Source organism: Anabas testudineus, chromosome 16 (assembly GCF_900324465.2).
Source record: "Anabas testudineus chromosome 16, fAnaTes1.2, whole genome shotgun sequence".
NCBI lineage: Eukaryota > Metazoa > Chordata > Actinopteri > Anabantiformes > Anabantidae > Anabas > Anabas testudineus.
In genome coordinates, this window is record NC_046625.1 from 3985902 (window position 1) to 4007796 (window position 21895).

The window sequence follows — 21895 nt, forward strand, 5'->3', positions numbered from 1 at the left end:
AACTCTTCATTTAGCAGCTCACTCTAGCTGCTCCCACTTGTTTCACTTTTTCATCTTGAAAACAAATCTGTTGTTGAAAGGTGCCTGAAAGTCACCCTATGTTTCACCTGCTACAGTACGTTTTAATGTGAAGAAGCATCAGTAGGAAGTGTTTGGTTTGCATTCACAGTAACTTGATTTAGAAAATGAAAACGAATATTTAGAGAGTAAATTACAGTATTTCGCTCAAAGTTGAAAATAGTAGACTATTTACACATACGAGGAATTTGTTTTTGTGACAGAAGCTTCCACAGTGCGACAGAATGACAGTGATAGGACAATAAGAAATAATAACCGATAATAAAAAATAAAAATAGAACAGGTTGACAAGGAGTAACAATATACAAGTTGACAATTTTATGTACAGGTATATTATGTGCAAATGTGTGTTAGATAAATAAGTGTATAAGGGTATAGATAGTTTCGTGTGTATATGTGTATGAATAGTGTTGTCTGTTCCAGATTCAGTGATGGCAGAGTAGAACTGTTTCTTTGTTGGTGAAGGAAGTACAACCTCTGCAGGGCCTTTTTAATAATGGAGTCAGTGTGAGTGTCCCACTTCAGGTCCTGGGAGATAGTGGTGCCCAGGAACCTGAATGTCTCCACTGTCATTACAGTGCTGTCCATGATGGCGAGTGGGGGGAGAGCAGGGGGGGTTCTCCTGAAATCCACGATCATTTCCATTGTTTTGAGCGTGTTAATCTCCAGGTTGTTAAGACCACAACGGACAGCTAGCTCTTTAGCCTCCCATCTGTAAGCAGACTTGTCACCATGACTGTGGCCTCTGCAAACTTTAGGAGCTTGACGGAGAGGTCCTTTGAACTTTAGTCGTTTGTGTAGAGGGAGAAGAGTAGTGGGGAGAAAACAAATCCCTGAGGAGCTCCAGTGCTGATTATAAGGGTGCTGGATGTGAATTTTCCCAGCCTCACTAGCTGCTGCCTGTCTGTCAGAAAGCTGTTGATCCACTGACAGACGGAGGTGGGCACGGAGAGCTGAGTTAATTTGGCCAGGAGGATATTTGGGATGAGAGTGTTAAAGGCCGGGCTGAAGTTCACAAACAGGATCTTCGCATACTGTAGGTCCCTGGCCTGTCTAGATGTTGCAGAACATAATGCAGTCCCATATTGACTGCATCATCCAGAGACAAGCATAGCAATGGCAGATTTTATGTACTTTATTTTATTTATTTATTTTTTTAATTACCTGAATAAAACTCCCTCCAAGTATTTTTACATTTATTACTTTTAACATTGTAAATGTTTGGACAGACAATACCAGTACTAGGATGTCAGCAAGTGATTGTAGTTTCACATGGCTCCCCTCTCTCTCTCACTGTGGTAGCTCACCATCCTCTTCTTTTACGTCTGACAGAGTGTGGTGTGTGGACACGGCATGCGCTACAGAAACCTTTCCTGCTTTGTGTCGGACGGCTCCAGCGATGGCGAGGGCAGTCAGGTAGATGAGGAGCTGTGCAGCAGCCTGGAGCTGGCTGTCGATGGAGACAAGCAGATCAGACTGAAAGAGGCCTGCATACTTCCCTGCCCAGGTAATAATGCTGTTCCAACTGTGGTATTTTTGAGCTTCTTTTGAGACATTGCTACCTGATAAAGTAAGGTCCAAACACAGGATAGAGGACAGAACAATGTTTTAATTACATTGATGTCATTGTCGTAAGTTTGGCAGCTACGTCTGCATCAAGACGTTTATATCACTCTGTCAGATAATTAACAGTGCAGCACTAAGATAATAGTAATATAATGTTATAATTCGCTTTGATTCAGAGTTGATATCAGGACTCTGCGATTAGGATTTGATAACAATATTATTTTGATAAAATAATTCCTGAAAAGAAAAATTACATCCCAACTATAATGAATAATAGCAGTGATATGCATGACGCATGATATGCCTGATTGATTAAGTGAGTGAGTTAGTGAGTGCACAGACGCTGTGAATAAAATCGTTAATGGCTTTAACCAGGCCAAGTTAACCAGTTAGAAACTGCACTAGCTGTTTTGTTTTTTGTTTTTTCAATGTGCATCTGTTAATCTTTAACATTGCAGTCATTACTTAAGAAAACGTGTAAAAAAATTGTTGAACCATGGAAGATATAAATTAAGTAATCTATCACAACTCTGTTTTGCAATGCAGAGCTGCTGCAGGTTTAACTAGCAGAACACAGAAGTTGCTCTGCAGTACATAACACAGTGGACAGATTTAGCAGTTTGATTTATGTCAGGCAGCAGTCAGTAAAACAACTTGATTTTATTATCCCTAGTCAGTAGCACTTAGTATCTTTTCATGACCTCTAAATTTAGAGGTAGGAGTTTTACCTAGAAGCAGAATAAATGGACTCCATTATGACAGATGCTTTGTATAACTGTATTTCTATGTGAGTTCAATTTACTGGTAGTGTCTATTTTATTGCCTGTAGCATCTCACAGAGTCCTGTGTGTAGGAAGTAGTCTAAATCATGATAGATGTTCCACTGTCTTGTACTTCAAATGAGCTCCTCATATTTTGGCCATTTCAGTTTCAGTTTTCCAGCTTTTCTCCCAGTTCTACTTGATGTCTGTCACCAGTTCTTACCATGAAGCAACTCATACATAAGTCACCAGCCACTTCTTTTCACCTCACATTGAGAAGTTCCACATGAAGAGTTTGAAACTCGCTGAGGTTTTCACTGGTGCAGCGGTCAAAAGACAATCCCTCACAGGCCTCCCACCAACGAACACGGCTACTTGTTGAGGCACCACTGTCAGGAACTATTTTCTGTTTTATGTGGAACGCACACGCTATTGGGACCACCTACATTTTCAGTAAAACAGACTTAAAGATGAATCCAAATAAAAACTGTGAAGGCTGCAATTCAGTTTATTTAATTTGTACAGTGAAGAAACAAAGAAGCAAAGTAATTAAAATACACAGAGAGATAATATAACACAGAATAATCAATAATCTGTGTGGACGAGAACAAAATGCCTAAGGCATTGTTAAAAAGACAAGATGGCAAGCTGAGATACAACCACACTGAATTACAGTCTGCGGTGCTGTGACAAAATGTAGATTTTATGCATTTAATCACCTCATTTATAATTAGAAATATTGATTTAAATGAGAACAAATTGTTTTTTGTTTTTTTTTTAGTGCTGATTGTTAGCATGGCTCGTGAGATGCACCTCTATACTTGGTATAATAACTTTGTATGGAAGCAAACATGGCACATTTCATACACATGGGCAAGTTGCATTAAAGGCATTTAACATAAGTTATTCTGCATGGTTCAATAAAACACCAAATAGAATAACAGAAACATATTTTAAAAGCCATTTAAAATTCGGAAATAAATAGAAGGAAGTTAAAGCTTCATTTGCATTGAGTAATTTTTTAAACGATTTACATTAGATCTATGAGTTGCTGACATTTAATGTTTCTAGCTGATATTGTATTAAAAAGAGAAACCTTTTGGGGCCTTAGACAAACATTTGATGCCTACATGCAATAAGCTGGGATAGGAGACAGATCTCAGGCAAAAAGTCAGCATCCTTAGCAGTTTATTATTTGTAGGAGTAGGAGTCAATGAAATGAAGAGTTCCATTGTTCTTGATCTGCATTGCAAGTTACTAGAAACTATTTAAGGCACTAAGCTGGTTAGCAGGACATGCCAGACTGAATGCAGCTTAGGTTAGAGCAGATAAACACACTGATTAATCCCATTTTCTTTTGGCTGTTTCTGTTTTAATAAACTCGATAAAAGAGATATTGAGCTTGGCTCTTATTGCATTTTTACAAATCCAGAACTTGTCAGTCCTGCTCTGCCAAGTTGATGCTGTTAAAATAAGACCGGAAAATGTTCAGGAGAGTTTCAGCAAGTAGTGAACTGTAAAGTAGTAAACTTAATTTGTTGCTTGTTTGGTACATGTTTTTGTGTGATATCCAACATCTAAACTATACATGACTAATTGTTAGCAGACACAGATGTGTGGAACTAAACTGTAAAACAAGACTTGTGCTTGGTGCCATTTAGTGAATGCTTTCACCCAAAGCTTGTTAGTGTGCCATGTGTGCACATATTTTCAGCATGAGTAGTCCCAGTGTGTAACAAACCCTCAAACCCGGCAGTGTTAGTCCACGGTCAACCTACACAGGAGGTTTTCTTTATTTAGGTGAGTGATTGGGTCTTAGCAACAGTCTTTATGCCGAGCTGGACATCTGTTGTGATTTACATGATGCATGACCATGCAAAGCTAATTCTGTTAAGGATTAAGGATATAGTACAGATGCACGGTTCTATTTAATTACTTGAAGTCCTTATGTAGTTTGCTCCCTTCTGGTTAGAAAAGTAGTCAAACCACCTGGTGGTTTAGAGTCTAATGTAACTTCTTTATCCTCATAAAATAAATGAATCTTAAAATCAGAACTATATCAGACTTTATCTTTCTCAGTTGACTGCCAAGCATCATCTCCCCCTTTTCTCCATGCCAGCTCCACTTTCAAACACATCACGCTTCACACTCAGGAGACCAGTGAGCTCGCTGCTTCTTTGTGGACAGTTTCACACACTGATTTAACTGAACATGTATTCTTTATTTATCTCAACTGCAGATATAATCACACTTTTATTCCTAACTTTTTCTGCTCTCATGAGTAAATGTTATCATATTAAGACATCATCCAGTTAATGCTATTTCGCAGGCTCAGCGTTTACATGCTTACTTCTATAAAGGTGTATACGTTCACTGACAGAAGCTTGTTAACCACTAAAAGAATTAGTGATTGAGAACAGTGTCTGTTAAAAAGTGAAACACAGGGCAGCCAATTAAGGTAAAAGTTAACAATATGATCATGATGACGAAATTAGTGCCGTCATAATGTATTTTGACAATAATTTATCTAGACATTAAGTACGGAGGAAGATGGATTTTCTTTACAGTATAGGTATTTTTCAGTTTACCCAGGCTTTATTAACTCCCTTTACTTTTTTGTGCCTGCAGCCGCACTCAGCTCAGTTATGTGTATAAATGCCTTTGACACAAAAACAAAAAAAACTCTTCTATATTAATTGGAAAAAAGTAAAACAGAGCCAAATATTCTAAACATGCCGGGTCCTTATGAAATTGCTTCAGAAGTAGTTTGAGAACACAGCTCCAGGGTATGCTCAGTTTGTGAAAACTTGTGTAGGGTGTTGTTTTAGAAGTCGGTATTGGGTATCACAGGTCAGAGTTGGATCATTTTCCAGCAGCAGTAACAGAATTTCTTGCAATTTAGTCGAAGTGGATATTTGGTAATAGTAAACATTGTGGGTGCGTAATCAATACAATATATAAAGCAGAAGTTGCTCAGAGTAGCCTACTGACCACACTTTGATTGACAGGTGATATTTCAGCACTGTAGCACAAAAAAAGCATAATGTTGGCTTGGCACCAATGTGAAACCCCAGCCCCCACTGAAAAAAAAACTATATGGGATTATCACTTCAAAGGTTGGGTTTGATGAGTTGTTGTCAGGTTTTGTGACAGAGGCTTGTCAGCCGCTGGATTTGATGTAGCTTTACAGTGTAGACAGGGAGGTGAGCTCTGCCCAACAGCTGCTCGACTTTGTCCATCAGGTCTGCAGCTCCTACAACCGCTGCTCTAAATATTGTGAAGAAGTACATAGAAAAGGGAACATGAGTATTTCCTCTTGGTAAATGGGGCAAATCAACATTTCAATAAGAAAAGTTGGGAGTCTGGGAGTCTGTATCCCCAATTTATCGTATGATTCTGCCTGATGACAAAAGTGTATTTTCACATAGTGTCGCTGGAATATAAATCTGTTATTTTCAGTGTCAGCGGTCCCTGAAGGGGGAATTATTGTTCCTTACTTCTGCCAAAAGACAAAATACAAATGTAGAGTTCATTTCCAAAGTGTTATGTGTCTATTTTGGCTCACTGTTGATTGTTCATCATTCAAGATCTCTAAAACATAGAGAGATCATCAACCCACGGCTTACTTAAAGTGCCACAGTTTGAATTCATTTTATATTTTATGAGAGCGTGGCATGTGTTTCCACTGGCAGATTTTTCATTTTGGAGGCAAAAAACTCATCAGATGTCTGCTGGTCCCCAAGATAGAGAAACGCTGCCCTAAATAACACGTCAGTCCAACCTCTTTTGCCAAACTGCAGGAGCACTGAAGTATCAAACAGCAATCAAAAGCACAAAGTGTTTTCTGAGCAGGGAGGTACTGTAGTGTGATTTGGGAGGAAATTCAAGGGTTGTTTGTGCAAGACTGGGAACAACCTGGGAATTCTGGCAGGTTAAATACACACAAAAACACTCTTTCATGCACTACCACCCTTGACCTTGTCTTTTCAGCTGCAGTTGTCAAGTGTGTTCAAAACCAACTGCCCTACATCTCGAACATAAACCTTCCTCCTCTTGAAACTCAAAGCAACTTATCCTTCAGAAGATATGTAAATACATATCTCCACTGCCTACCTTCACATCTTTTCTAGATTAAATTGTTCTAATTCATAGATAAATAGGTATATGGTTGCATTAATATTGCCAGAGTAGATAATTTCCCCACTTTGTTTTGCATAGCTTTAACAGTTTCCCCACCAAATAAAGTCAAAGACAAATATTAATACAAATTTAAATGAATCTTAGTGTGAATTCTGGTATAAAACCAATTCTGTAGCCAGAACTACACTGATGCATCTGAGCCCTAATGGAAAAAATATGCTCACTTTTTACACTAGCCCTCCCCGAGGATCTGCAGACTGCACACTGACTTGCAGGAAATTAAAAGATTTATGATATGGCTGAAGGACAGACATATAAATTTTTACAGGTCATTGGTCAATTATTTTAAAAATTCCAGTCTCAACAGTCTCAGCTTAGCCATGAATAGATACCAGAGAGTGGTTGTTTAAAAGGATTGAAGGAGAATTGAAAGAATTCAACGTCTGAGTTCTTTATTTACACTTCATACACTGCCAGATGATGGATAAGGGAATGAATTCATGAACGCTTAAACTCCAGATGAGATTAAAATCACTCATGTCATTTATTTTGTCTCTTTTCCCCTGCAGGTGAATGCTACCTGATGGAGTGGTCAGACTGGAGCTCATGTGTGAGCATCTGTGTTAAAGGGGCTGGTGTGGACTTTGGCTCAGTCCAGGTTCGATCAAGAGCTGTGTTAGCCCAAGAGCCTGAAAACCTGCAGCTCTGTCCAGACCAGGCGTGGGAGTCTCAGCCCTGCACCGGTGAGTGACTGTTTAAAACTTCACAAAAATAATGAGAGAAATAAACAGAAGCGCTCCTTCTTTCACAGTTTAAGTTATTATTAATTTACTGCACGCACATTAGCCAGGACTAGTTTTTTCAAAGAGGTATTTCTAATATGCATAATCATCCGAGGGTGAAGTCAGAAATTAGTGAATGCATTAGACACATACATTCAGGGTCACACCTGCAGCCTGTTTCATGTCAGGTGTATGTTTTTACACTGAGATGACAGTAGAACATGAGAAGAAGCCCACAGAGAGGACTTGTTGAGATTAGCAGAGAAGGGATTTGAGGAGTCAGATGAAGATTTTTGGTTGACAACCAATTTGATATAAAGTCCCAAAGCACTGCACTGCAGCTATCACTTTGTTTGGTCCCTCTGTGCCAGGGTTTAATTGGGCCTTTCCCAGATGGGATTCCTCAAGTCAGATCTCCAGGCAAAGGAACCCCCACCCCCATGTTGTGATCTCTGTGGCTCTCCAGGCACGCTAATCACCCGTTAGGTGCAGCATAGCTTGTGATCACCACAAAAGCTTAACATAGGCCCATTCTGTAGAGCAACCACCCCCTCCCCATCGCCTCCTGCTCCCTCACTGCTCCCTCACTGCTCCTCCCTGGCTACTGTACATAGCCCCTTAGCAGTTTTCACTATCCTGACCTGGTTTCACAGCATCACTCAAGGCGCAGGGGGGGAGAGTGGCCCATTCTAGAGAAGAAGGCGGAGGAAGAGGGAGGAGGAAGGGAGCAGTTAGACAGGAAGCTCACTTGAGAAAAACAAAACCAAATCGGTGTCCCAGTTGCACACTTTACTGTAGACTAATTCCTACCAAGCTTTGTGTCTACACGACATTCACAGCGAAAAACTTTAAACAAAAAACAGCAGCAGAACAATTTTACTTCAATGCAGCTTATTGAAGCAACAAAGGAGCTGCTCACAGCTGGAAGAAATATGAAAAATGTAGCTCCAGGGATATAAATGTAGGTCCGTGGTGAAACATTATCACCTTTTTTGTAGTTTTCCAGTTTGAAATTGTCAGAAGTCTAAAGCAGCATTCAGCATTTTTGAGGACTAAATGAAGAGTGAATTTTACACAAATCTTAATGTGAACAACCTGCAAAACAACGACAAGATTAGAACATACAGTAGTTGTTATGATGCACTAACTATTATAGAGTATAGAACAAACCCAGGTTTAATTTTTATAAAAGCCTTATTCATTTATGTAACCACAGTAAGTACACACATAATAAGATTAAATGCACTGAATGGTGCATTTATTATAAATATCACAAATCAAAAAATCACTTCTGTGTACTATGGGTTATCAAGGTTCATTACCATTTGGAGGGGACAGTAGTACTCTGTAGTACTACACAGGCACATTCAACTAGGACCAGTATTTATGTTCTTAGAAACACTGCTAATGAAACAACAAAGTATTAGTCGTTATCTTATTTCAATGCACAACCACAGTCAATAATAATAAAGTAAAAGCTTACTAAGGATGTTGTGAACAGGTTTTGTTGGCCTTTATTCCAGTCTAATGCTTTGTGTCTGCTGGTCGTCATCGACAATACTTCATTAATATTTAATAAAATATCTACAGTTAGTAGAAGTATCTGGACAGTGATATAGTTTTTATAACATATTTTGCCGCTGCAGTGGATCTGAAATAAAAGAATCAAGATGTAATTGTAAAAAAGGAGAAGCTGTCATTTTCTAATTATAAATAGCATCAGAGTTTAGCTGGCATGTACTACTGTGCCCAAACTATTCTTCACATTCACTCATTCAGAGTCGGTGAAGGACACCAACATATTAGAGTTCAGAATAGATTGGTTTAGGACATCTCTAAAGGTTACCCTGTAATATGATGCATGTTCACCACCACATGTTGCCAGTAAATTCTGCTCTGTTCAGTTAAGTGGAATAAAACATCAGGTGATATCAGGACACACTTTAATAACAACACAGGTTTGCAGCCATGCTCACAGTTTTGTATTAAGTGGAATAAAACATCAGGTGATATCAGGACACACTTTAATAACAACACAGGTTTGCAGCCATGCTCACAGTTTTGTACTGAGACAAAGTTGAGCATTGGGATAAATGTTTACATGCTGCTTTAGCAACGTACAACGTTTACCACGTCCTCCATTTGTTTAGTGTGTTATCGGTACAGCTGTAGATTATTGGAGAAACCAATAGATTCAGGAATTGGGTCAAAATAATGGACAAATAGAAATTGTGACCTTATGTGTTTGATGGAGGACATGAATGTCCAGAAATCCTTTGCATTGGTTTAAAAGGTGCTTCTCTCAGAAACCCTTAGAAGTCTGTATCTCCACATGCTCAAGACTGTTCTCTGAGCCTGTGTCACAGAAGGCTTCGACTGCACCTGTCCACACTGAGATAAATTATTAAGCATTTTCTTATTAAAAAAAAATCTTGAAAAAATGTAGCTCTCCAAGGAAATCCCAAGGGATTGTAAAATTCATTAGGACTTCAAAGCATGAATGTTTACACAAAACTTTTGGAAATCCATTTAAAAGAAGCTGAATAACTGGATGAGATAAACATTCACCTGCTGATGGCACTAGTAAGACTAAAACTCTGACAGCACCTTGTATCGCACTTTCACCTCCACTGGTGTGCAAATGTGGCACAGCGTGGATGGTTTTGGTATAAATGTGCTATATAAGTGTATTCCATTTATAACACCATGGTTAAAATGAATTTCTTCAGTGAACTACCTTTCAGCTTTTTCTTTATTTGTAAGTGTAACACGTTCTCCTTTGCAACCAGCCCTATCTGTGGTAGTAGAACTACAGTCTTCTCGTAAAAGATGGTGGGAAGTGCCAGCTCAAGTGAGTGATTCCACGATAACTTAATGCATTTGAGAAACGACTTCAGCTGTAAAAAGAAAAAGGGAAGAAATGAGAAAAGTGAAGAACATAAAAGGGTGAAGTCGTCTGAGCCGCAGACAAATCGTCCTGTGAAAGCTGCAGATAGAGCTGTGCCATCAACGGCAGCAGTGATACTGTACCGAGGCCTGTGGAGAATAGATCTTTCTTTTGTTCAAGGTTAAATTGTTCATTTACGGTAGCCGAATGGGGTGGACTGATGACTGGTTACACAAGACTCCACAGGGAAATATGGTCATTTACTGCACTGATGGAGATATTGATAAAGTCATAATAGCATTGATAGAAAGTCATTAAGCAAAAGCTCTTACTGAAGATTAAAAAACTGAACTGGACCCTTCTGTCGAGACACACTGACAGTGATATTATATGACAGCAGCCTATTATACAACCATAATTTAGTAGCTGCTTTATTAATCCGTCACCCAAATGATTAATGGTCTTCACTGAAGACTCCCACTATTTTTATAGTTCTTGTTTGTTTTTTATTTTGCTCTCAGGGGGAGAATGTTACGAGTACAAATGGTTCAGCAGCGTCCGTCCAAACTCTACTCGGCCATACATCTGGTGTCAGCGTTCTGATGGACTCAACGTCACCGGTGAGGAGCTTTTTAAAAGAGGGACTTGGATTTTGGTCAACCTAATTGTTACGTCCATGTCATACAAATGTGGTTCTCAACCTTTTATTTATCTATACCATTATTTAAAGGAAGTCAATCATGTATTATATTTAATTCTGTGTCTTATATGTAGGAGGTTGTCCTCCGATGAACCCTCCAACGGACAACAGCTCCTGTGACCCCCCCTGTCTCATGCCGAAGTCTTTCTGCAGTGAGGTAGGCTGCCCCTTGTTCTCATATCACCAATTTACCCACAAATAAAAGAAGTAGAATGAGATTATAGAGAAAAAAATTGGTTTGGGCACAAAAATACATAATGAAAAACAATAAAGAGACATAAACCTGAAGGCACATGTCCTCTGGATGAATGGCAGCCTCAGTACTCAATGTGACACACTACTGCCAGAATCGAATTTGAATGCAGCAGGAAATGAAATGATGGAGGTATAAAGATGTAAAACCTGAAGAGAAAATAGCTTTTTGTCCACAAAATGCAGCAGCTGGAAAATGTTAGGGTTTATCCATTTTAATAACTTGTATATATTTTTAAGTAATTTTGTTCCAGTCGGTGAAGGGTGGTCATCAACTGTAGTGGTTGGTAGAGCCGGCAGACTTTATAACCACAGAATAAACAGGTCAGAATGATCTGATGAGAAGTGGGTTTAGACTTTAGGAGGTCACTGGTTCAGCCTCTGGATCTGCATGAAAAATATGCACTCAGCTGCCATTTTCACTAATGTAGTCTAATAAAACAGTCACGTAACAATTCCTGTCTCCACAGAGGTTATAGCGTTCAGTTATTAAAACTGTTGTAGAAACTTTATGATCATTTTGGGAGCTACAGTGATCTAGTGATGCGGAAAGCACATGATCACTCTATCACTGTGGTTATGTGGATAAACACAGGAAAGTAGACGCCTAAAAATATGTTCTGTTTATAGGATGAATGATATTTGAGCTGAGACATGGACTATGTAGCCAGGTTGACTAAAATAGGAGCGTATCGGTTGCAAAACACTCAGCTGATACACTTCAGGTGCAGACATGGCATTAGACATAGGCATACTCCATGCAGGCTGGTCTTATGTCATTTTCATCTATTTAGCCACTTTAGCTGAAGACCTGAGTGAAGGGTGCTGCTGAGATGGTCCTCCCCCCAGTAGGTTCTCCTTTTTCTTGCAGAGCTCTTCTGAATCTCTGTTAAATTGTTGGGTTCTTGGTCACCTCCCTGACCAAAGACCTTGTAGGCCAGCTTGGCTGAGCTCCAAGTTCTAGGGAGAGAATTCTTCTATTTCACAATTATTGAGGCCACTGTGCTCCTGGGAACACTCAAACTTTTAGAAATACTACTTTCATACCCTTGCCCTGATCTGTACCTCACCACAATTTTAGTGCAGAGGTCTACAGAGATTTATGACTTGGTTTCTGTCGTGACATGCAGGATGATTTGTGGCACCTTATATATACTGGTGTGTGCCTTTCAAAGCTTTGTCCAGTTAATAAATTTTTCCACAGGTGAACTCTGGTCAAGTTGCACACCCGTCTCTGGGCTTATAAAAGCAAACAAGGTGCCGCACAGAGAACAGTTTTTGAAATTCAATACATTTGCAAAAAAAATTTGAATTTATTAACACAATAAAGTGTCTAAAGGTGAAGGGGGAGTGAATACTTTCAGTCAGTGTTAGAGGATTGTTGTAAATGTTTTAGATTGGTGAGTGAGTGTAGGTTGGGAAGTCCTTCAGCAGCTTCTTTTCTCTTTGCCTCCACTGATTGGCATGTAACAGAGGGCTGAGGAGGTATCAGGTGTCTGTGCTCTGTGGTCAGCCATTCAAACCTAGTTAAATTAATTAAAACACAGTTCAGGTTAGTACGGTCTTGTTTTACACTGAAGGTGGAACAGGTTTACTTGCAATAGGACTGAAATGGTTTTGGTTCTTCTAGAAGCTGATGCTTTTATGTAGATTGAATACATAAGATGGAGACACATCAGCACATGTAGCAGCTGGTGTGTGTGTAGGTACTGTACTAAAGCTGCGGCTCACACAAACATAATTCTGCGCTGCCCCCTGCAGGCTGGTATTTGCATGTGCGAAGAGGGTTTCACGGAGGTGCTGTCATCAGCTGGGCAGCTGGACCAGTGCGCCCCCATCCCAATCCTGGAGATCCCCACAGCGGGGGACAAGAAGGGGGATGTGAAGACCAGTCGTGCCATTAATCCCACACAGCCCACCACCATCCAGCCTGGGCGCACCGGGCGCACCTGGTACCTGCAGCCCTACGGACCAGGTCAGACCACCTCACACATGTGAAGAATGAGTTAAAATGCTAATTATTTTCCACCACATTCGGTTTTTACAAGAGACACATCCAGTTGTACAGAATGGTGAAGAGTGTTTTGTTGCTGTCATGTGAAAACCTTTAATCTCTTAAACTGTCATGTTTTGGGGAACTAACCCTGCCTTAATGTACTCTTCAGAAGCTCCTATTTTCCACTTGTCATGCTGTAATTACAAAAACCACCACATGAGAATGCTTCAGAGTCAGAAGGATACAGATGCGGTTGGTTTAAATTTTGCAAAAATTACTTTGACAGTATTATAAATCTTTTGTGACACAGTAAGTGGAAATAAAAACACAACTAGTCGGTGATGGCTGTAAATGAGGCATTTATTGATAACAAAAATGCAATTAGAGAAGATTAGACCAACACAAAAATTAATCAAAGCTGAATTTAAAATATTTCCACTTGTAGTACAGGACAAAACAAACAGTATGCATTTATGTCCATAATGTCTTTTTATGTTCATCAAAAGGAAAAGCATTTAAAGAACCCGGCATTAGTAGCGTTTTTTTCAGCCTCTAGAGCAGCATGTAATCCTTGAAGGGATGTTAAGTCATAAAGCTGAGAGGTTTTCACATGACAACAGCAGAATATACTTTACTTCAGTTTGTGTTAGGCAGATTTAGGATCAGAAACAGGATCTAATTAACATGAGGTTTAACAGATTTATACTTGCAACTGTGCATGAAATAAAACTGACACATAATGCATCAGACATGGTCACAAAAGTCTCCTCAAATGCATGTGTGAATCTTGCCACCTACTCCCAACTGCTGCTTTAAGAACTGCGTCTGCACAGAGTGTTATGACTGATTGTGCATGACACTAAAAGAAACATTTAGGATGCAAGAGTGCAGAACAGATTGAGTTAACATCTGTCAGGAGCAAATACTTGCACATTTGTACACCATCACAGGCAGTAACTCTTGTATCATTTGTCTTCCTAATGTTTGCTTGTTTTCACTGCTCATACTGTGATAGTATACTTCGCTACAGGATGACCGGAAACATGTTTCTGCCTTCTGAGAAACAGAAGCGTGTTTTTAATACAGTCCATGATTCACAGTGTCATTTAGTTTCCAGGCACAATATTTACTGGTTCCTTCTGATAAATGTAGGTAAAGTCGAATAACAAGGCTACAGTGAACAAGGGAGTAACCACTGGAAGAAGAAATAAATTAAACGAAGACATGTTTATAAACAGTACAGGGAAAAATAATTTGCTTATTAAATTGGAATAATTAATAGACTGATTAATTAACATTTACTGAGTAAAAAGTACATGTCTACTAGTATGTTCCCTCCTAACTTGTAAGATGTAAAGTGGTAATACTCCATGAAATCTTGCTGAGTACTTGAGCAAATGTACTTACAACCTAAAAAAATAGAATAACTGCTAAAGCAGCAGACAGAGTACCGACTATGTTCTTGTTTGCTCAGACCACTATTGCAGTGCCATTTGTTTTTAAAATCAAAATTTTGTGAAACAAGTGGTGCATTAAAATTTGAAAAGGGCAACATTTTAGTATTTCTGTGCTGCAGGGTTTATATTTACTGTAAGAATTAAAAAATAATAGTTTGCCCAGCTGTGATGAAAGGTTTGCATAGTTGTTATAGAGCAGTACTGTGTACCTTGTGGTTAACAGTATCTAGATCAAACCAGTAAGTATTTTATTTGTGTGATGAAATTACACTGTAAATTCTGGGCTGTATTGTTATAAAGTGTTACCGAAACACAGAAGTACCACTTGTATCAATGTGTTCAAGCTTTCCGAAGCTTTCACAGAATTAATTGTTGCAGCTTTCAGTAGCTGTTGGTGTCATGTTGAAGTGTAAACAGACAGACAAACTGACGTCCCTCCTCCTCCACAGATGGGAAGCTGAAGATGTGGGTGTATGGTGTAGCAGCCGGAGCCTTTGTGCTCCTCATATTCATAGTGTCTATGATATACCTAGCTTGGTGAGTTGACCAGTTTAATCTCCCCTGTTTTATCTTCATCGTCATCCTCGTTCATGAAACCAAACCCTCAATTTTCCCTACCCGGTTTGAGCACCCCCTCCCTCACATCCGTTTCATTTTTTGCTTTCTTCATGCCATCCCGTTGTGAGAGCAGCAGCTACTGTGTCAAGTTGCATCGCTCTCTTAAAGCCCAAGAGTCTGACACCAACGGCACGCCGGTCTGGATGGGCCAAAATGCAGACGAGATGATTTACACCTGTCCCAATTGCCAAGAGCTGGCGCAAAGCAACAGCAGCTAATAAGGATGTGGCGGGTTTCCCCCCCACAACCCCCCTCCCCAACACATCCTGCAGCCCCCGACCTTTCTCTGTGACATCTGTGAAATGTGTCACCTGTCCTGTCTGATTAGCTGAGTGAAGGTGCAGGTGAGGACAAACCACCCAGGAGTACTCGTAGAGTCCTGTAGGTTGTTGCAGCTTATAGGTTTAATATTAGTGTTGATTTTACCTTTAGATAAAAACGTCTGTGGTCAGCAGATTTCCTTTTTTTTTTTAAACTAGCTGTTTATACTTGCTGTAAACAGTGACCCATATCTGATTCACATGTTCCTACAACCCACATACATAAAAATCACAAGTAGCACTGCAAACAGCTGTGATGAGAAGGGAGTACAAGTATCAGCACCTCATCACGGTACGTAACAGTTCAGACCTAAACCCAACTAAAAGGCTGCTTCATATAACAAGAAAGCTTATTGCTCAAATGTCAAAATGTTCCTTTAAGCTGAGGTGGTAGACGTACACAAACTCAGTATTAAACAGTACAAAACAGGAAAACGCGATACCCAAATATAATATATATATATATATATATACACAGTATGTTGTTAATACTGTTGGGTTGTTTAACCTGTGGTTGTGCATTATTTAAAGTAAGTTCTGTACGTCAGATATTAAACTGCAGAGTAGTCACAACTATAAATAAAGTAGTAAGTACAATATTTGTAAGTAGAAGTATCTTAAAATTGTATTTTCACAGTTACTAACTAGAATGTGTACAAGTATATTTATCATTAAAATCATAAATTGATTAGATGATTTAACTTAAATAGAAAAAACAATAGTATAGTATTAGTAGTCCCAATGTGAATGTGTGTATATACAAATATATACAAATACACACACACAGGAATTTGAGTAATTGGCTGGTGTCAAAACATCTTAGACAGATAAAGAGAAAAGATTTCAGATTGAGCTCAGTTTGGTTCAGGTGTGATAAACAGTGTAATTAGCTTCCGTTCTTTTAGTCAAGGATTCATTATTCTATCTTTGTAGGTTAGTTTCTTAAAGATGAAACATGTTCTGATAAAGGTTTGGTTTCTTCTACTGTGCTTATTTACATGCGTTCACCAGTTAAATACAAAGATCAAACTTTAGCTGGTTCTAGTTTCTCTAAAAGATTGAATCTATTTTTTGTCTTTGTTAGTAAACTGAATATTTCCTGCTCTTTATTGAAGAAGAATATCTTGTTAAATTGTTAAAATATCTAAAAAGTCTTGTTTGTGCCACACTCTGGTAAACATCTCAGTAATGGGTCCTTTTACAGTAAGTTATAAACCAGATGAAATCTCTTAGCATAGTGTCTTTAACACGTCCTGTCAGTCTGTGATAAAACGTTTAGGCCTGTGGAAAAATACTACAAGTACAAACATAATTATTTGTACTTGTAAGTGTTGTTATATCCTCATGGATATGTCGTGTTTGTGTAGCTACGTACAGAAGTTAAACAGCTTTCAGCGGTTTGATGGAAGTGTCATACAGATGTTAAAGCTGATGATGAGATAAAGGGGACGTCTGAATATTGTTGCAAAGATTTGTTTCTATATCACATCTGAGCCTGTCAGCATGATCTCACACTGCCATCCTGTGGCGAAAACAGGAAGTAGGCCACACTTTCCCTTTCATTTCCCCTTAAATCAAAACATGTCGTGTTAAGAGCTCATGATCCTTTTTCCTCATCACAAGTTTTGTTTGTTTGTTTTTTGTCTGTGTTCAGCGATCTTTTGATGGATCCTTATTTTTAAGTTATAATGCTGAACATTTGCTGCTTTTCCTGACGACATTATAACTTCTTTAGGTGTTGATCAAAACTAGGTTCATTTAATGTCACTTTAAATGTTAAGGACTTAGTTTGGTGCATTTTTAACAATGTCTTTCATTTTTTAAGACAACAAATAATTGAAAATCTGCAGATGAAACTGTAATAACAACTGGCAGCATTAACAGCTATAGAAGTACAATATGTGGGAATAATCACCAAATGTGCCAGGATGGTTTTTGTGGCAGCAAAGAGAGTTTATACAGGACATATAAGAGAGGCTTTATCATGGTTACATGTAATAATTGGACCGACCTGCAGCAATAAGTGGCTGAAAATGTAGAGATACAACATAATGATCGAATACTTGAAATTAGCTGTTCCCAAAAACTAAATATTACAGCTTTACTGTCTTTCTCAGCCCTTTACTAGAGGACTGAATATATTGTTTCTGAATATTTCTTACAAATCACGCTGTCCTTCCTCGAAGGGCAGGAAAAGTAGTAAATTTCTGGCCTGTGCATATAGTTTGCATGAAAATTAACCAACTAATACCTTTAATGCTCTTAAATCTAGTTGTACCTGTCATTTTTGTATGGATACAAACTGTACAAAGCTGTTAACTAACAGTATGGTTATTGTAGATGTCTGCTGTGACTGTGTTCTGTTTCTCTGTGAAATGTTTTTGTTCTTATCCACAAATTCATGTAATTCTTAAACTAAACTATGAACCAGTGGGCTGGAGGCTGTGAGACAGGTTAACACAGTGTTCTCTTCATGGAATATTTCTACTAATACACAGAATACGGACGTTTAACTGAAACACGCAGAACAGCCCGACTGGTGCGGTAGTTTATGGTTTCTGAGAACATTGCGAATACCACTTTATATCACTGACTGTTTCTTTTTAATCTTTCCACACAGCAAAAAGCCAAAGAGACCTCAGAGACAGAGGCAACAAAACAACCGACTAAAACCTCTGACTCTTGCCTACGATGGGGACACGGACATGTAGTCCTCCAGCATTTCACCTGTCAGAGACCTCCTTCATCACACAGTACAGTGAGGGACTTGATGTTTGCAGTGTGAATGGACACATCAGAGCAATTACTAAAAATCCTCTTCGCAGAAACACTGGTGGGGTTTAACCGTAACCATTAGAGCTCCATTTACTCCCTTGTTTGTTTTATTTATATTTCTTTTTGCAACAGCCTTCGTGACCTCCACCATATTCGCCTTTTTTTTGTCCACATCCTGTAACGAATCATCAGACACCGGAAAAACTGGGTGCAGAACACAGACCTGGCTCTCTCCTGCTCTCTCTAAACATGGCAGCGTGAACAACTCTGCACTCGCTCCTTGCTGCTTGTCCCTGAAAATGCTGAGTAGCTGGAGGCTTAGGATGCTCTGACGGTTCATATGTTGCCAAAAGTCACCGCAGGGAGGAGGAAGAGGAGGCGGAGGAGGAGGAAAATCTCCATAAAAAGGTTTGGATTCCTTTTTCCTCAATCCTCAACTGGGTTTTGACTCAAATCTCTTTTACAGTCTTGAACAAAAGGGAGCCATTTCTTCTCCTCTTCTTTTTTTTTTTGCTTGATTCAGAGGCACACAGGCCTGTGTTTGTGGGATAAACCGATCCACACAATGCTGATGGAGGAGTAGCCTGCAATCAGTCGTTCATGGAAACTACTGCCTGCCTGCCTCCACCCTGCTTTGTTACAGGCACTACATTGCACTATATTAGTGCAGCATGATATGCACATGTGACTTCTACCTTCTATTGCCATAAAACACTGCCTCTTCCACAGACAACCACACAGCAGAGGAACAAACAGCTACGGTCAACACGGGAACATTCAAAGCAAAACAACTGCAACAGGAAAAGATTTCTAGATGTGTCACATTCTACAAGTAAATATATGTATAGATTTGTTTCTCAACTGATTTCTTACCCTTTCTTTTTTTTTCTTTTGGTTGTAGTAAAGTACCTTTTGTGGTTTGTAGATTTCGTCTAGTGTTTTTACTTCATTTCTGCCCAGATGCAAAGTTTTAACTAACAGCAGGTGACATCTTTTAATCAATCTCCTGCTTCAAAGTTATTTTTAACCATACAAATTCAGATTTTTGTACCTACAGTGATGCGTTGTGGAAAGGTTTCTTCCTTTCTTTTTTTCAGTGACTAAACAATAACAAACAACAGTAACTTTAAAAGGATTAACACCATGTAAATGTCATTTCTGCCTTACTGACAATAGCTAAATACTAACTAAACGTCCGTAATTTAATGGGGTATACGGCAACAACATTTTACAATACGTGTAGACAAAGATACTAAAGTTGCTTTTCTTTTGAGGTCACTTAGCGAAGTACGTTTCTGTTATAAAAAATAACTCACGTAACCGTATCATAGGTGCTCTGTTGTTTTTGAGTCACTACATGAGGTGAAATATAGTCAAATAAAAAAAATCTGTAAAATCACACATTATACAACATGTTAATAAGAACATACTTCTGCTGAGATCGATGTGAAAACAAACTGGTGTGGAGAATGTTTACTTTTTTGTTGTGGGATTTGTAAATAACAGCAATTTTTTTTTATTTTCTTTTATTTTTTTGGAAAAAAAATATCAAAGTATGTGTACAATTATTTTGTATTGCACAGAAAATGTTTAGTTTAAATATTGCGAAGTGGGTGTATGATATTGCTGATTGTGATTATCATGATGCGTGTGAAAACAAAAGGAAAGAAAAAGAAGAACCATCCAAACATTCAAGGTTCAGCCGTTTTGTACAGGTTGTTTCTATGTGTGGGAAAATAAATAAGGAAACGGTTGTAAACACACCACGATCAAGTTATGGAGTCGTTTTTGTAATTTCCTTTATCCTCACTAGAAATCGGTAACATACTAATAAAAGTGCTTAAAGCTGATATTAAAGGATTGTTGCTGACATATTTTTCTTAGCGTCAATAAATTATTTTCATAATGTTAATAAACGTTTAACTGGTTGGATTACGGTTTTACGTTCGTCGGGCATCTGTTGTGCTTAGTTTTTCAAAACTAAGTGACCTTAAACAGTATTTAACACTTTATCTAAAGTTACAGTAATATGAACCGAGAGTTCTTGAACTTTCAGTAAAACAAATTCAAACTTTTTAAAAGTATCTTCCACAGCAGCTCAACGTACTAATGTACAGTTGACTAAACTTTAGGATCTAAGTGTAAAGAAATGTTAAAATAAGCAGAAAAATACTTTTTAAATGCTTAATTATCTGTGTTGAGACCTTTATATTATCTGCAGACACATTTTTGCATTAGCGTAAGGAAGTTTTCTCGTTTGTTTAATTTAATGGCCAGTTTGAAGAGGACGGATGTTTCTACCAAATAAATACAGTTTCAGTGTTTCTATTGTTTTAAGACCTGCCAGAAACACTGAAGTGAATCTATTTCTAATTTAAATGTAAATTACAAGTTGAGATTAATGTGACTCTTAAGATGTACGACGAAGGTAATGTGTGTTAATGTAGATGGTATTTATGTTAAAGAGAAGCCTAATTTACTTTCTACTAGGTTTTCATTTACTAGTCACTAGATGTAGCTGCTGCTGTAAGAGATTTTCTCGTTGAGGAGTCAACATCTCAACTCATCCAGCAGAAAGTTAGAGTTACAAAGTGGAAGAAGGAAGTTTGAAAGACGTGAGCATCTATCAGACAGGGAGCATCCGACAAAAGATCCAATCAAGTAGCTTTATTGGATCTAATGATTGTGGAACTCGACTCACACTGACGATTAGACATCGGAACGTCTCAGCCTCTGTAGCTGGAGACGTCTTTTAATGGACGATTGTTACTGATTGGATTTGGCATTTGTTTATCACCTGAATAAAAAAAAAGTCTTTATCACAGATGCAGAAGTTTTTATCAACTTAATCCTGCTTCAAAAAATTCTGCAGCCACGTCTGCTGAATACAAGATTAGTGGGAATATTTAAAGTTATTCGTGACTATGTTCAGAGTAAGATGACACTATTGTACTGATACTGACATTAATATTCTAGGATATTAATAATTTTTTAATTTTAGTTTTTTAAATAGCTACAATAATCACGTCTTCAAGTAATTTAGTAAAGAAGAGATTACACTTAAACAGTTCATCTCCAAACAATATAAAAATTACATCATTAGCATTTCATTATATTATTGATTTGTTATTATTATTATTATTTCATTATAATTTATAACATCACGCACCACATTTAGGGATTACATTTTCTTTGTCTCCAACTGTCTGGAAAAACTTTGGATTAAAAGAAATTGTCTTATTAATAAATTATTGAAGCATTTCTTTGTTTGTATGGCAAAAATTTAGGATTAAACCGTGTCTACAGTATTATTTTTATTTGGCAATAAAAATAATTTGCAGGTCACTTGTTTAAATGTGAGAATATGAGACGAGGTTACCATCATAATAATACAGCACTGTTGTTGAGCGTACTGTTACAGATTTTTAAAAACACACTCTAACATGACATTAGATAGATTAAATGTTCTTCATGTATCTCAATGTAAATGTAGTTAAAGTTTTTATTTTTGCTATTTTTAAAATGTATTAACCAAATGTTTTAGGCATAAAAGTGTTTTTAAC

At 38.1% G+C, this 21895-nt stretch overlaps 1 protein-coding gene across 3 annotated transcripts in view; it reads left to right on the plus strand.

Annotated features, from left to right (window-relative positions):
• Window positions 1–21837, plus strand: part of LOC113169795 (thrombospondin type-1 domain-containing protein 7A) — a 124881-nt gene extending 103044 nt beyond the window's left edge. For 2 of the 3 annotated variants that reach the window (XM_026371504.1, XM_026371505.1), the window contains 7 exons: window positions 1411–1585; window positions 7115–7288; window positions 10736–10834; window positions 10989–11071; window positions 12928–13141; window positions 15069–15156; window positions 18178–21837. In XM_026371504.1, coding sequence (XP_026227289.1) covers window positions 1411–1585; window positions 7115–7288; window positions 10736–10834; window positions 10989–11071; window positions 12928–13141; window positions 15069–15156; window positions 18178–18268 — 924 coding nt within the window. In that variant the 3' untranslated portion in view covers window positions 18269–21837. The remainder of the gene's footprint in view (window positions 1–1410; window positions 1586–7114; window positions 7289–10735; window positions 10835–10988; window positions 11072–12927; window positions 13142–15068; window positions 15157–18177) is intronic. The other variant, XM_026371506.1, reaches the window with a different exon arrangement.
• The last annotated feature ends 58 nt before the right edge of the window (window positions 21838–21895 follow it).